Genomic DNA, 16668 nt, shown 5'->3' with positions numbered 1-16668 from the left:
GTGACTATGCATAGATAATAAACAGTGAGTATCATCAGTGTACAAAACAAATGGGGGGGGTCAATGTAATAGTCCGGTGGCCACTTGATTATTTGTTCAGCAGTCTTATGGCTTGGGGGTAGAAGCTGTTAAGGAGCCTTTTGGTCCTAGACTTGGTGCTCCGGTACCGCTTGCCGTGCGGTAGCAGAGAAGACAGTCTATGACTCGGGTGACTGGAGTCTCTGACAATTTTATGGGCTTTCCTCTGACACCGCCTATTATATAGGTCCTGGATGGCAGGAAGCTTGGCACCAGTGATGTACTGGGCCGTACACACTACCCTCTGTAGTGCCTTACGGTCAGATGCCGAGCAGTTGCCATACCAGGCGGTGATGCAACTGGTCAGGATGCTCTCTGGTGCAGCTGTAGAACTTTTTGAGGATCTGGGGACACATACCAAATATTTTCAGTCTCCTGAGGGGGAATAGGTTTTGTTGTGGCCTCTTCACGACTGTTGGTGTGTTTGGACCATGAAAGATCGTTGGTGATATGGACACCAAGGAACTTGAAACTCTCGACCCGCTCCACTACAGCCCCGTTGATGTTAATGGGGGGCCTGTTCGGCCCGCCTTTTCCTGTAGTCCACGATCAGCTCCTTCATCTTGTTCACGTTGAGGGAGAGGTTATTGTCCTGGCACCACCCTGCCAGTTCTCTGACCTCTCCATAGGCTGTGTCATCGTTGTCGGTGATCAGGCCTACCACTGTTGTGTCGTCTGCAAACTTAATGATGGTGTTGGAGTCGTGTTTTGGCCACGTAGTCGTGGGTGAACAGGGAATACAGGAGGGAACTAAGTACACACCCCAGAGGGGCCCGAGTGTTGAGGATCAGCGTGGCTGACGTGTTGTTGCCTACCCTTACCACCTGGGGGCGGCCTGTTTAAACAATGAGTTTAAACGCTATGTGCATGATAACAGCATACCCATTCATAAACTGGTCGCGGTCACTACAGACGGGGCACCAGCAATGCGTGGGCTGCATTCGGGCTTCGTTGCACTGTGCCGTCGTGATCCGATTTCCCAGAGTTTTTGAACGATCACTGTGTGATCCATCAGCAAGCACTAGCTAGTAAAGTCGTGGACTTGTCTCATGTCATGACACTAGCTAGTAAAGCAGTGGACTTGTCTCATGTCATGACACTAGCTAGTAAAGTAGTGGACTTGTCTCATGTCCTGACACTAGCTAGTAAAGTAGTGGACTTGTCTCATGTCCTGACACTAGCTAGTAAAGTAGTGGACTTGTCTCATGTCATGACACTAGCTAGTAAAGTAGTGGACTTGTCTCATGTCATGACACTAGCTAGTAAAGTCGTGGACTTGTCTCATGTCATGACACTAGCTAGTAAAGCAGTGGACTTGTCTCATGTCATGACACTAGCTAGTAAAGTAGTGGACTTGTCTCATGTCCTGACACTAGCTAGTAAAGTAGTGGACTTGTCTCATGTCATGACACTAGCTAGTAAAGTAGTGGACTTGTCTCATGTCATGACACTAGCTAGTAAAGTAGTGGACTTGTCTCATGTCATGACACTAGCTAGTAAAGTAGTGGACTTGTCTCATGTCATGACACTAGCTAGTAAAGTAGTGGACTTGTCTCATGTCATGACACTAGCTAGTAAAGTAGTGGACTTGTCTCATGTCATGACACTAGCTAGTAAAGTAGTGGACTTGTCTCATGTCATGACACTAGCTAGTAAAGTAGTGGACTTGTCTCATGTCATGACACTAGCTAGTAAAGTAGTGGACTTGTCTCATGTCATGACACTAGCTAGTAAAGTAGTGGACTTGTCTCATGTCATGACACCTGTCTTTATGATTGTTAATTCGATTAGTGCAAAAGGACTTCAGCACCGCTTGTTTAAATCTTTATTAGATGAGCTTGATGCCGCGTACGGTGACTTGATTCTCCACACTTGCGTAAGGTGGTTGAGTCGCGGGAAAGTACTGCAGCGATTTGTTGACTTGCTGCCCGAGATCAAATCATTTCTGGAGTCATGAAGTGAGGAGCGTGAGGGACTGTCTGATGATGCATGTCCTCACGGACATAACAGCCAAACTGAACCAGCTCAACTACGAGCTTCAGGGAAAAGACAAAGACGTGATACACATGATCAGTGCTGTCAATGCCTTTAAGGCCAAGGCCTTTCAGCTGAGGAATGGAAGGCTGGTGCACTTCCCAAACCTGGAGAAAATGTCACTAAACATCGGAAACAAAGATTATTTTCTCCCTCCAAGAATTCTGTTCCCACCTGGAGAAACAGGCATCTGAATTCAACAGGTGTTTTCAGGAGTTAAATGACACGGGGAGGTTGTAACATTTTATCTCAAACCCTTTCCTCTCCATTGACATGGAGGAGGTGTCCGCCAAATTCCAGCAAGTATTTGCTTTACCAGTCGGAGTTGACATGGAGATAATTGAATTGCAAAATGACATCGAGTTGAAAGCAAGATCAAGAAATGGTGACTTGAGGTCTTGTAAACACTGAAAAGTTTCCCCTCCTTTCATCCTGCACACTTAAGGTGAAGGTCTACTTTGGATCAACTGTATCTCTGTGAGATGGCCTTTCCACAGATGAAAAGAGTCATGTCAAAGAACAGGTCTTTTCGATCTAATAGACGTCTTACAGACCGTGTTAGACTTCCTGATAGTGTGCGATCACAGCCGTCACATTGAATGTGTGTGTGGGGAGAGGGGATCTCATCCACAGCCGTCAGAGGGAGTGAGTGTGTGTGGGGAGAGGGGATCTCATCCACAGCAGTCATATTGAATGTGTGTGTGGGGAGAGGGGATCTCATCCACAGCCGTCAGAGGGAGTGAGTGTGTGGGGAGAGGGGATCTCATCCACAGCCGTCAGAGGGAGTGAGTGTGTGGGGAGAGGGGATCTCATCCACAGCCGTCAGAGGGAGTGAGTGTGTGGGGAGAGGGGATCTCATCCACAGCCGTCAGAGGGAGTGAGTGTGTGTGGGGAGAGGGGATCTCATCCACAGCAGTCAGAGGGAGTGAGTGTGTGGGGAGAGGGGATCTCATCCACAGCTGTCAGAGGGAGTGAGTGTGTGTGGGGAGAGGGGATCTCATCCACAGCTGTCAGAGGGAGTGAGTGTGTGTGGGGAGAGGGGATCTCATCCACAGCTGTCAGAGGGAGTGAGTGTGTGTGGGGAGAGGGGATCTCATCCACAGCCGTCAGAGGGAGTGAGTGTGTGTGGGGAGAGGGGATCTCATCCACAGCCGTCAGAGGGAGTGAGTGTGTGTGGGAGAGGGGATCTCATCCACAGCAGTCAGAGGGAGTGAGTGTGTGGGGAGAGGGGATCTCATCCACAGCTGTCAGAGGGAGTGAGTGTGTGTGGGGAGAGGGGATCTCATCCACAGCCGTCAGAGGGAGTGAGTGTGTGTGGGGAGAGGGGATCTCATCCACAGCCGTCAGAGGGAGTGAGTGTGTGTGGGGAGAGGGGATCTCATCCACAGCCGTCAGAGGGAGTGAGTGTGTGTGGGGAGAGGGGATCTCATCCACAGCCGTCAGAGGGAGTGTGTGTTGCCAGTTGTAAATGTGTTTATGATGTGTGATCTGTGTTGTATGTTGTTCCAAAAGGGAAAGTGAAACATTACTGTACATGATTGGCTTAGGCCTGTAATTGACTGATTATTGAGGTTATATATGAATGGTAGTAGGCCTGTAATTGACTGGTTACGGAGGTTATATATGATTGGCTTAGGCCTGTAATTGACTGATTACTGAGGTTATATATGAATGGTAGTAGGCCTGTAATTGACTGATTATTGAGGTTATATATGAATGGTAGTAGGCCTGTAATTGACTGATTACTGAGGTTATATATGAATGGTGAATAAGTAGTAGGCCTGTAATTGACTGATTACGGAGGTTATATATGAATGGTAGTAGGCCTGTAATTCACTGGTTACTGAGGTTATATATGAATGGTGAATGAGTAGTAGGCCTGTGGAAATATTGAAACATGTAATATGACTGTTATAAAATGTTGAATAATAGTGCTATTTTATACGATTATACTATTTTTATAATTAAATGAATACTTTACTTGTGACTGACAAGTAACAAAATAAAGAATGTCAAAGTGGAACTACGTTGTGGCCTTGTTATGTCCTCATTTTGTGGTAGATCTTGGTTTACATTTGGACTTGGGATGTGATCTTAGGCTTGAAAAGGTTGGTGACCACTGCACTATAATTACCCTACTCACTATAATTACCCTACTCACTATAATTACCCGACTCACTATAATTACCCTACACACTATAATTGCGCTACTGAATATATTTATGACACTGACTTGGCCCATAGTACTGCCTGCATCTTACTACTGACAGTGGGCTGTACACAGTAAGTTCTGATAAATAAGGAAATGTAGTTTATTGTTAACTGTAGCTCCAGCCATGTGCTATTCTGTGTCTTTACAAAGTGTTTATCTTGTTTCCTGTCCTGTTGTTAAACCGACGCACAACAAAAGTGTAATGATGTGTTTTTTTCTACTTCTGGAACTTTCTCCTCCTGCTGACTGGTGTTCTCAGCTACCACCTACTGGTGTGGCCCTGTAATGTTTATCAGGGAAACAGTTCTAATCTACTGGGGTGGCCCTGTAATGTTTATCAGGGAAACAGTTCTAATCTACTGGGGTGGCCCTGTAATGTTTATCAGGGAAACAGTTCTAATCTACTGGGGTGGCCCTGTAATGTTTATCAGGGAAACAGTTCTAATCTACTGGGGTGGCCCTGTAATGTTTATCAGGGAAACAGTTCTAATCTACTGGGGTGGCCCTGTAATGTTTATCAGGGAAACAGTTCTAATCTACTGGTGTGGCCCTGTAATGTTTATCAGGGAAACAGTTCTAATCTACTGGGGTGGCCCTGTAATGTTTATCAGGGAAACAGTTCTAATCTACTGGGGTGGCCCTGTAATGTTTATCAGGGAAACAGTTCTAATCTACTGGGGTGGCCCTGTAATGTTTATCAGGGAAACAGTTCTAATCTACTGGGGTGGCCCTGTAATGTTTATCAGGGAAACAGTTCTAATCTACTGGGGTGGCCCTGTAATGTTTATCAGGGAAACAGTTCTAATCTACTGGTGTGGCCCTGTAATGTTTATCAGGGAAGCAGTTCTAATCTACTGGGGTGGCCCTGTAATGTTTATCAGGGAAACAGTTCTAATCTACTGGGGTGGCCCTGTAATGTTTATCAGGGAAACAGTTCTAATCTACTGGGGTGGCCCTGTAATGTTTATCAGGGAAACAGTTCTAATCTACTGGGGTGGCCCTGTAATGTTTATCAGGGAAACAGTTCTAATCTACTGGGGTGGCCCTGTAATGTTTATCAGGGAAACAGTTCTAATCTACTGGGGTGGCCCTGTAATGTTTATCAGGGAAACAGTTCTAATCTACTGGGGTGGCCCTGTAATGTTTATCAGGGAAACAGTTCTAATCTACTGGGGTGGCCCTGTAATGTTTATCAGGGAAACAGTTCTAATCTACTGGGGTGGCCCTGTAATGTTTATCAGGGAAACAGTTCTAATCTACTGGGGTGGCCCTGTAATGTTTATCAGGGAAACAGTTCTAATCTACTGGTGTGGCCCTGTAATGTTTATCAGGGAAACAGTTCTAATCTACTGGTGTGGCCCTGTAATGTTTATCAGGGAAACAGTTCTAATCTACTGGGGTGGCCCTGTAATGTTTATCAGGGAAACAGTTCTAATCTACTGGGGTGGCCCTGTAATGTTTATCAGGGAAACAGTTCTAATCTACTGGTGTGGCCCTGTAATGTTTATCAGGGAAACAGTTCTAATCTACTGGTGTGGCCCTGTAATGTTTATCAGGGAAACAGTTCTAATCTACTGGTGTGGCCCTGTAATGTTTATCAGGGAAACAGTTCTAATCTACTGGGGTGGCCCTGTAATGTTTATCAGGGAAACAGTTCTAATCTACTGGGGTGGCCCTGTAATGTTTATCAGGGAAACAGTTCTAATCTACTGGGGTGGCCCTGTAATGTTTATCAGGGAAACAGTTCTAATCTACTGGTGTGGCCCTGTAATGTTTATCAGGGAAACAGTTCTAATCTACTGGGGTGGCCCTGTAATGTTTATCAGGGAAACAGTTCTAATCTACTGGGGTGGCCCTGTAATGTTTATCAGGGAAACAGTTCTAATCTACTGGGGTGGCCCTGTAATGTTTATCAGGGAAACAGTTCTAATCTACTGGGGTGGCCCTGTGATGTTTATCAGGGAAACAGTTCTAATCTACTGGGGTGGCCCTGTAATGTTTATCAGGGAAACAGTTCTAATCTACTGGGGTGGCCCTGTAATGTTTATCAGGGAAACAGTTCTAATCTACTGGTGTGGCCCTGTAATGTTTATCAGGGAAACAGTTCTAATCTACTGGGGTGGCCCTGTAATGTTTATCAGGGAAACAGTTCTAATCTACTGGGGTGGCCCTGTAATGTTTATCAGGGAAGCAGTTCTAATCTACTGGGGTGGCCCTGTAATGTTTATCAGGGAAACAGTTCTAATCTACTGGTGTGGCCCTGTAATGTTTATCAGGGAAACAGTTCTAATCTACTGGTGTGGCCCTGTAGTGTTTATCAGGGAAACAGTTCTAATCTACTGGTGTGGCCCTGTAATGTTTATCAGGGAAACAGTTCTAATCTACTGGTGTGGCCCTGTAATGTTTATCAGGGAAACAGTTCTAATCTACTGGGGTGGCCCTGTAATGTTTATCAGGGAAACAGTTCTAATCTACTGGGGTGGCCCTGTAATGTTTATCAGGGAAACAGTTCTAATCTACTGGGGTGGCCCTGTAATGTTTATCAGGGAAGCAGTTCTAATCTACTGGGGTGGCCCTGTAATGTTTATCAGGGAAACAGTTCTAATCTACTGGGGTGGCCCTGTAATGTTTATCAGGGAAACAGTTCTAATCTACTGGGGTGGCCCTGTAATGTTTATCAGGGAAGCAGTTCTAATCTACTGGGGTGGCCCTGTAATGTTTATCAGGGAAACAGTTCTAATCTACTGGGGTGGCCCTGTAATGTTTATCAGGGAAGCAGTTCTAATCTACTGGTGTGGCCCTGTAATGTTTATCAGGGAAACAGTTCTAATCTACTGGGGTGGCCCTGTAATGTTTATCAGGGAAACAGTTCTAATCTACTGGGGTGGCCCTGTAATGTTTATCAGGGAAACAGTTCTAATCTACTGGTGTGGCCCTGTAATGTTTATCAGGGAAACAGTTCTAATCTACTGGTGTGGCCCTGTAATGTTTATCAGGGAAACAGTTCTAATCTACTGGGGTGGCCCTGTAATGTTTATCAGGGAAACAGTTCTAATCTACTGGTGTGGCCCTGTAATGTTTATCAGGGAAACAGTTCTAATCTACTGGTGTGGCCCTGTAATGTTTATCAGGGAAACAGTTCTAATCTACTGGGGTGGAAGTTGCAGAGAATTATCACAACGTTCAAGTGTGAGCTCAGCAGATTAGCTCAGTGGCTACATTTTGTTGAGGGAACATTGGATAGTAGTGGAGGGGAAAAGGGTGCATGTGTTTGGGCATTGATAAACACACCAGTCTGCATTAATGATAGGTAGTAAAATAAAGACGCCACTTCTAAAAGCCTATTTCACACCATATCCTGATGAATTTGCAAGAACTTTTCTTTTCATTTTGATTTTGGCACAAATTAAAATGTTCCACCGACTCACCCATAGATTGATGTTTCAGCATTGTCTCAATGAATAGTTCTGACTCACCCATGGATTGATGTTTCAGCATTGTCTCAATGAATAGTTCTGACTCACCCATGGATTGATGTTTCAGCATTGTCTCAATGAATAGTTCTGACTCACCCATGGATTGATGTTTCAGCATTGTCTCAATGAATAGTTCTGACTCTCCCATGGCTTGATGTTTCAGCGAATAGTTCTGACTCACCCATGGCTTGATGTTTCAGCATTGTCTCAATGAATAGTTCTGACTCTCCCATGGCTTGATGTTTCAGCATTGTCTCAATAAAGAGTTCTGACTCGCCCATGGATTGATGTTTCAGCATTGTCTCAATGAATAGTTCTGACTCACCCATAGATTGATGTTTCAGCATTGTCTCAATGAATAGTTCTGACTCTCCCATGGCTTGATGTTTCAGCGAATAGTTCTGACTCACCCATGGCTTGATGTTTCAGCATTGTCTCAATGAATAGTTCTGACTCTCCCATGGCTTGATGTTTCAGCATTGTCTCAATAAAGAGTTCTGACTCGCCCATGGATTGATGTTTCAGCATTGTCTCAATGAATAGTTCTGACTCACCCATAGATTGATGTTTCAGCATTGTCTCAATAAAGAGTTCTGACTCGCCCATGGCTTGATGTTTCAGCATTGTCTCAATAAAGAGTTCTGACTCGCCCATGGATTGATGTTTCAGCATTGTCTCAATAAAGAGTTCTGACTCGCCCATGGATTGATGTTTCAGCATTGTCTCAATGAATAGTTCTGACTCACCCATAGATTGATGTTTCAGCATTGTCTCAATGAATAGTTCTGACTCTCCCATGGCTTGATGTTTCAGCGAATAGTTCTGACTCACCCATGGCTTGATGTTTCAGCATTGTCTCAATGAATAGTTCTGACTCTCCCATGGCTTGATGTTTCAGCATTGTCTCAATAAAGAGTTCTGACTCGCCCATGGATTGATGTTTCAGCATTGTCTCAATAAAGAGTTCTGACTCGCCCATGGATTGATGTTTCAGCATTGTCTCAATGAATAGTTCTGACTCTCCCATAGATTGATGTTTCAGCATTGTCTCAATAAAGAGTTCTGACTCGCCCATAGATTGATGTTTCAGCATTGTCTCAATGAATAGTTCTGACTCTCCCATGGATTGATGTTTCAGCATTGTCTCAATAAAGAGTTCTGACTCGTCAATGGATTAGCGATGGGCGGACGAGCAATTATCCACCGTCGTAGTACGAATGAAGCCTGAGCTGGAATGTGAAGCTAACTGAAGCTGGTTAGCTTTAGAAAACCCAGAGTAGATGTAGCTAGGATACCCCTCTGGTGTTATGAGATCTGATGAAGCCTGACTGCTATGAAGACAACCTGGACACACCCGTTGTGTTGAATGTGTCCACCCTTCTGTATTCCTACTCAGTTAGTCTCATGGCACTATGGTAAGAGTAAGGGTGTTATCCCCGCTGTGTTGGGATGTATTCACTTGGATCCAAACAGAACCGGGGAGGGACCCTCCCCGAATTTGTCCAATAGAAAGTCTCGTTTTCGCTGCAAAACGTTTTCCGTTTTACAACGGTTTGTACTAATGATCCCCCCCGGCTAAATAACCAATATGGTCCTCAAACCATCATAGCCACCTAATCATCCCCAGCTTCCAATTGGCTCATTCATCCCCTCTCCCCTGTAACTCTTCTCCAGGTCGTTTCTGTAAAAGACAATATGTTCTCATCAACGTAGCTGGTCAAATAAGGGTTAATAATAATGGCGCTGTACAGAAAAGTAGGTAGTCTGTGTGCAGCTTGTTTAAAAGCAGCCAGCATCAGTCCAGTTCAGCAGCTAGCTACATTACACAGTAACAGTATGCATGACAGCAAGCAGCAGACTAGCAGACACTTATCAATACTCTGCTTGCTCACTAGGTTCCACTAAAGCAGATATGTGGATCAGCCAATGCCCAGCTGTTGGTTCAGTAGATTCTAGATTCACACCTTGTGAAGCAGCACTGTGTTCTGGGTCACTGATTATGTTGTTACCTGCTCTGTAAGGATGTGTTGTGTACAAACCTGTGTCCTGTACGTTCTGGTGGAGGCTGACTGATCTGGTCCTGTTGTTTCTGCTGGTCTCTGATCTGGTCCTGTTGTTTCTGCTGGTCTCTGATCTGGTCCTGTTGTTTCTGCTGGTCTCTGATCTGGTCCTGTTGTTTCTGCTGGTCTCTGATCTGGTCTTGTTGTTTCTGCTGGTCTCTGATCTGGTCTTGTTGTTTCTGCTGGTCTCTGATCTGGTCCTGTTGTTTCTGCTGGTCTCTGATCTGGTCCTGTTGTTTCTGCTGGTCTCTGATCTGGTCCTGTTGTTTCTGCTGGTCTCTGATCTGGTCCTGTTGTTTCTGCTGGTCTCTGATCTGGTCTTGTTGTTTCTGCTGGTCTCTGATCTGGTCCTGTTGTTTCTGCTGGTCTCTGATCTGGTCCTGTTGTTTCTGCTGGTCTCTGATCTGGTCCTGTTGTTTCTGCTGGTCTCTGATCTGGTCTTGTTGTTTCTGCTGGTCTCTGATCTGGTCCTGTTGTTTCTGCTGGTCTCTGATCTGGTCCTGTTGTTTCTGCTGGTCTCTGATCTGGTCTTGTTGTTTCTGCTTGTCTCTGTAGGTATTAAAAAGTATGTTGTTGGACTTATTATCAAGACGTCGTCGGACGCCACAATGGTCGAGGTGAGGGCTGAAACATGTGTCATGTTAATATGAGTGTAAACTCCCGTCACATGATGCTGGTAACAATGATGATAACAGCATGTTGACGTTGACTCCGTTCTCATTTACCTTTTTCAGAAAGAGAAAGTTTACATTGGAAAGCTGAACATGATCCTTGTGCAGGTAAGAGAGAGTGTGTGTGTGTCTGTGTGTGTGTGTGCACCTACTAACATTGCTGTTCTCTTATCTGTGAATGAACTAGGATGCTCTCTTTATAAACTAGGACTCAGGTGTGCTGCTCAGCTTCATCTGAGCAGAGTCCTCCAATCTGTGTGTGTGTGAGTTTATTCATATGTGTGTACCACGTGTATCATGTGTGTGTACAGCTGACTGTAGCTGCATGAGTCTCTGTGTGTCATTTAGTGTGAGTCAGTGTGTCTGCGTCAGCTGATGTTGTTTTGTCCTGAAGAGACCAACCAGGTCAGAGTGTCTCAGCGTCTACTGTCTGTTCTGACTGGTTGGGTGTGAGGGGGTAGTGTGTGTGTGTAGGGGGTGTGTGTGTGAGGGGTGTGTGTGTGAGGGGTGTATGTGTGTGAGGGGTGTGTATGTGTGGGGGTGTGTATGTGTGGGGTGTGTGTGTGTGGGGGTGTGTGTGGGGGTGTGTGTGTGTGGGGTGTGTGTGTGGGGGTGTGTGTGTGAGGGGGTGTGTGAGGGTGTGTGTGGGGGTGTGTGTGTGGGGGGTGTGTGTGTGAGAGGGGGTGTGAGGGGGTGTGTGTGTGTGTGGGGGTGTGTGTGTGAGGGGTGTGTGTGTGTGGGTGTGTGTGAGGGTGTGTGTGTGAGGGTGTGTGTGTGTGAGGGGTGTGTGTGAGGGTGGTAGTTTGGTGAATCACACACTTAAGGAATGAGTAACCTTCTCCGAGAGCAGCATTAGCTCCCAGAACTAATGATGTCTATACAGTGCCTTGCAAAAGTATTCGGCCCTCTTGAACTTTTCGACCTTTTGCCACATTTCAGGCTTCAAACATAAAGATATAAAACTGTAATTTTTTGTGAAGAATCAACAACAAGTGGGACACAATCATGAAGTGGATTTATTGGATATTTCAAACTTTTTTAACAAATAAAAAACTGAAAAATTGGGCGTGCAAAATTATTCAGCCCCCTTAAGTTAATACTTTGTAGCGCCACCTTTTGCTGCGATTACAGCTGTAAGTCACTTGGGGTATGTCTCTATCAGTTTTGCACGTCGAGAGACTGAAATTTTTGCCCATTCCTCCTTGCAAAACAGCTCGAGCTCAGTGAGGTTGGATGGAGAGCGTTTTCAGTTCTTTCCACAGATTCTCGATTGGATTCAGGTCTGGACTTTGACTTGGCCATTCTAACACCTGGATATGTTTATTTGTGAACCATTCCATTGTAGATTTTGCTTTATGTTTTGGATCATTGTCTTGTTGGAAGACAAATCTCCGTCCCAGTGTCAGGTCTTTTGCAGACTCCATCAGGTTTTCTTCCAGAATGGTCCTGTATTTGGCTCCATCCATCTTCCCATCAATTTTAACCATCTTCCCTGCCCCTGCTGAAGAAAAGCAGGCCCAAACCATGATGCTGCCACCACCATGTTTGACAGTGGGGATGGTGTGTTCAGGGTGATGAGCTGTATTGCTTTTACGCCAAACATAACGTTTTGCATTGTTGCCAAAAAGTTCGATTTTGGTTTCATCTGACCAGAGCACCTTCTTCCACATGTTTGGTGTGTCTCCCAGGTGGCTAGTGGCAAACTTTAAACGACAATTTTTATGGATATCTTTAAGAAATGGCTTTCTTCTTGCCACTCTTCCATAAAGGCCAGATTTGTGCAGTATACGACTGATTGTTGTCCTATGGACAGAGTCTCCCACCTCAGCTGTAGATCTCTGCAGTTCATCCAGAGTGATCATGGGCCTCTTGGCTGCATCTCTGATCAGTCTTCTCCTTGTATGAGCTGAAAGTTTAGAGGGACGGCCGGGTCTTCGTAGATTTGCAGTGGTCTGATACTCCTTCCATTTCAATATTATCGCTTGCACAGTGCTCCTTGGGATGTTTAAAGCTTGGGAAATCTTTTTGTATCCAAATCCATCTTTAAACTTCTCCACAACAGTATCTCGGACCTGCCTGGTGTGTTCCTTGTTCTTCATGATGCTCTCTGCGCTTTAAACGGACCTCTGAGACTATCACAGAGCAGGTGCATTTATACGGAGACTTGATTACACACAGGTGGATTCTATTTATCATCATTAGTCATTTAGGTCAACATTGGATCATTCAGAGATCCTCACTGAACTTCTGGAGAGAGTTTGCTGCACTGAAAGTAAAGGGGCTGAATAATTTTGCACGGCCAATCTTTCCGTTTTTTATTTGTTAAAAAAGTTTGATATATCCAATAAATTTCGTTCCACTTCATAATTGTGTCCCACTTGTTGTTGATTCTTCACAAAAAATTACAGTTTTATATCTTTATGTTTGAAGCCTGAAATGTGGCAAAAGGTCGAAAAGTTCAAGGGGGCCGAATACTTTCGCAAGGCACTGTAGGCTTTAGCACAGCAAGCTAACATACAGAGCCTTCAGAAAGGGTTTTGTTTGTATTTATTATGGATCCTCTTCCTGGGGTCCAGCAAAATTACGGCAGTTTATACAATTTTAAAAACATTACAATACATTCACAGAATTCACAACACACTGTGTGCCCTCAGGCCCCTACTCCACCACTACCACATATCTACAGTACTAAATCCCTGTGTGTGTGTGCGTGTGCGTGTGTGTGTGTGCCAATGTTTGTGTTGCACACAGAGTGAGTATTCATACCCCTTGATTTATTCCACATTTTGTTGTGTTACATCCTGAATTCAAAGTGGATTAAATATTTTTTTTAATCTCACCCATCTACACACAATACCCCATAATGACAAAGTGAAAACATTATTTTTCAAAATTTGTGCACATTTTTTAAATTTGTATAATATGTTTTATTATTTTTCAATAATAATAAAAATAAGACATTTATTGACATTCATTGTATTGTTGAATGGGATGGCAAATTTAGAGGAGAAAACTCAACTTAACTCACATATAGAAAACATAAAATAAATCCTATTAGGTGGTACATATTATTAGAAGACAGCATATAGTCATTACAAGAAGTGTAGTGAAACCCAAAATAAATATTGAGTGGAGTACAACACAGAGTAGCAGCACATCTTAACCCAGTTATGAAGGGGGAATAAACCATTTATCCTGTACCAGCTGACATATTTTATAAAACATTGGACTATTGAAGGTATTGTGTTGAATCTTGTGGCCATTTATTGAAAATGAACTACAGAAATATCTCATTTAGATAAGTATTCAACCCCCTGAGTCAATACATATTAGAATCACCCAGTGATTACAGCTGTGAGTCTTTCTGGGTAAGTCTCTAAGAGCTTTCTACACCTGGATTGTACAATATTTACACATTATTCTTTTTAAACTCTTCAAGCTCTGTCAGATTGGTTGTTGATCATTGCTAGACAACCATTTTCAAGTCTTGACATAGATTTCCAAGTAGATTTAAGTTAAAACTGTAACTTGGCCGTTCAGGTACATTCAGGGTCTTCTTGGTAAGCAACTCCAGTGTAGATGTGGCCTTGTGTTGTAGGTTATTGTCCTGCTGAAAGGTGAATTCATCTCCCAGTGTCTGTTGGAAAGCAGACTGAACCTGAAACTCCCTTGCCTATGACAAGCGTACCCATAACATGATGCAGCCACCACCATGCTTGAAAATATGGAGCGTGGTACTCAGTGATGTGTTGTATTGGATTTGCCCCAAACATAACACTTTGAATTCAGGACAAAAAGTGAATCGCTCTGCCACATTTTTTGCAGTATTACATTAGTGCCTTGTTGCAAACAGGATGCATGTTTTGGAATATTTTTATTCTGTACAGGCTTCCTTCTTTTCACTCTGTCAATTAGGTTAGTATTGTGGAGTAACTACAATGTTGTTGATCTATTCTCAGTTTTCTCCTATCACAGCCATTAAACTCTGTAACTGTTTTAAAGTCACCATTGGCCTCAAGGTGAAATCCCTGAGCGGTTTCCATCCTCTCCGGCAACTGAGTTAGGAAGGACGCCTGTATCTGTGTAGTGACTGGGTGTATTGATACACCATCCAATGTGTAATTAATAACTTCACCATGCTAAAAAGGATGTTTAACATCTGCTTTTTTTTTTATTTCTACCCATCTACCAATAGGTGCCCTTCTTTGCGAGGCATTGGAAAACCTCCCTGGTCTTTGTGGTTGAATCTGTGTTTGCAATTCACTGCTGGACTGAGGGACCTTATAGATAATTGTATGTGTGGGTTACAGAGATGAGGTAGTTATTACAAAATCATGTTAAACACTGTTATTGTACACAGAGTGAGTCCATCCAACTTACTATGTGACTTGTTAAGCACATTTTTACTCCTGAACTTTAGGTTTGTCATAACAAAGGGGTTTAGTACTTATTGACTCAAGACATTTCAGATTCTCATTTTTGTATTAACTTGTAAAAATCTAGAAAAGATGATGAAAAAAAAATCTCAATATAATCAATTTTAAAATCAGGTTGTAACACAATGTGGAATAAGTCAAGGGGTGTGAATACTTTCTGAAGACACAGTAGTCTGGTGGTGTGCAGACCACATGGGTTCAAACCTAATTGGTCACGTGTGTGTGTGTGTGTGTGTGTGTGTGTGTGTGTGTGTGTGTGTGTGTGTGTGTGTGTGTGTGTGTGTGTGTGTGTGTGTGTGTGTGTGTGTGTGTGTGTGTGTGTACCTACAGTATGTCTGTATTGTGTGTGTGTGTGTACCTACAGTATGTCTGTATTGTGTGTGTGTGTGTGTTGGCATGCATCCGCGAGTGGGTGTGCATGTGTTTGCATGTATGAATGATTGTATATATTAAAGTGTGTGTATACCTCTCCTCCTTTCTCTCCAGATCCTAAAGCAGGAGTGGCCCAAGCACTGGCCCACGTTCATCAGTGACATCGTGGGAGCCAGCCGCACCAGCGAGAGCCTCTGTCAGAACAACATGATCATCCTCAAGCTGCTCAGTGAGGAGGTGTTTGACTTCTCTAGTGGGCAGATGACCCAGGTCAAGGCCAAGCACCTCAAAGACAGGTAATATAGAAATTTACTGTATATCTTAACATAGCAGATTTTGTATATTTGTGTGTGTGTGTGTATATATATATATATACACACTGCTCAAAAAAATAAAGGGAACACTTAAACAACACAATGTAACTCCAAGTCAATCACACTTCTGTGAAATCAAACTGTCCACTTAGGAAGCAACACGGATTGACAATAAATTTCACATGCTGTTGTGCAAATGGAATATTCAACAGGTGGAAATTATAGGCAATTAGCAAGACACCCCCAATAAAGGAGTGGTTCTGCAGGTGGTGACCACAGACCACTTCTCAGTTCATATGCCTCCTGGCTGATGTTTTGGTCACTTTTGAATGCTGGCGGTGCTTTCACTCTAGCGGTAGCATGAGACGGAGTCTACAACCCACACAAGTGGCTCAGGTAGTGCAGCTCATCCAGGATGGCACATCAATGCGAGCTGTGGCAAGAAGGTTTGCTGTGTCAGTCAGCGTAGTGTCCAGAGCATTGAGGCGCTACCAGGAGACAGGCCAGTACATCAGGAGACGTGGAGGAGGCCGTAGGAGGGCAACAACCCAGCAGCAGGACTGCTACCTCCGCCTTTGTGCAAGGAGGAGCAGGAGAAGCACTGCCAGAGCCCTGCAAAATGACCTCCAGCAGCCCACAAATGTGCATGTGTCTGCTCAAACGGTCAGAAACAGACTCCATGAGGGTGGTATGAGGGCCCGACGTCCACAGGTGGGGGTTGTGCTTACAGCCCAACACCGTGCAGGACGTTTGGCATTTGCCAGAGAACACCAAGATTGGCAAATTCGCCACTGGCGCCCTGTGCTCTTCATAGATGAAAGCAGGTTCACACTGAGCACGTGACAGACGTGACAGAGTCTGGAGACGCCGTGGAGAACGTTCTGCTGCCTGCAACATCCTCCAGCATGACCGGTTTGGCGGTGGGTCAGTCATGGTGTGGGGTGGCATTTCTTTGGGGGGCCGCACAGCCCTCCATGTGCTCGCCAGAGGTAGCCTGACTGCCATTAGGTACCGA

At 44.3% G+C, this 16668-nt stretch overlaps 2 protein-coding genes across 5 annotated transcripts in view; both read left to right on the top strand.

Moving 5' to 3' along the window:
- Positions 1–16668, top strand: part of xpo1b (exportin 1 (CRM1 homolog, yeast) b) — a 79323-nt gene that overhangs the window by 17841 nt on the left and 44814 nt on the right. For all 4 annotated transcript variants that reach the window (XM_045714168.1, XM_045714170.1, XM_045714169.1 and 1 more), the window contains exons 5-7: positions 10416–10477; positions 10595–10639; positions 15454–15635. In XM_045714168.1, coding sequence (XP_045570124.1) covers positions 10416–10477; positions 10595–10639; positions 15454–15635 — 289 coding nt within the window. The remainder of the gene's footprint in view (positions 1–10415; positions 10478–10594; positions 10640–15453; positions 15636–16668) is intronic.
- On the top strand, positions 818–4777 carry LOC123740647 (general transcription factor II-I repeat domain-containing protein 2A-like). The gene is made up of 2 exons (XM_045714174.1): positions 818–3862; positions 3916–4777. Exon 1 carries the CDS (start codon positions 1133–1135, stop codon positions 2033–2035), a length of 903 nt encoding a protein of 300 aa, XP_045570130.1. The 5' UTR covers positions 818–1132; the 3' UTR covers positions 2036–3862; positions 3916–4777.

The sequence above is a fragment of the Salmo salar genome, unplaced genomic scaffold (assembly GCF_905237065.1).
Source record: "Salmo salar unplaced genomic scaffold, Ssal_v3.1, whole genome shotgun sequence".
NCBI lineage: Eukaryota > Metazoa > Chordata > Actinopteri > Salmoniformes > Salmonidae > Salmo > Salmo salar.
The sequence above is the reverse complement of the archived record's forward strand: the minus strand, read 5'-3'. Positions and strand labels throughout refer to the sequence as shown.

Bases quoted from the DNA above. Each gene is read 5' to 3' on its own strand.
- LOC123740647 (XM_045714174.1), top strand. From the start codon at position 1,133: ATGACACTAGCTAGTAAAGCAGTGGACTTGTCTCATGTCATGACACTA.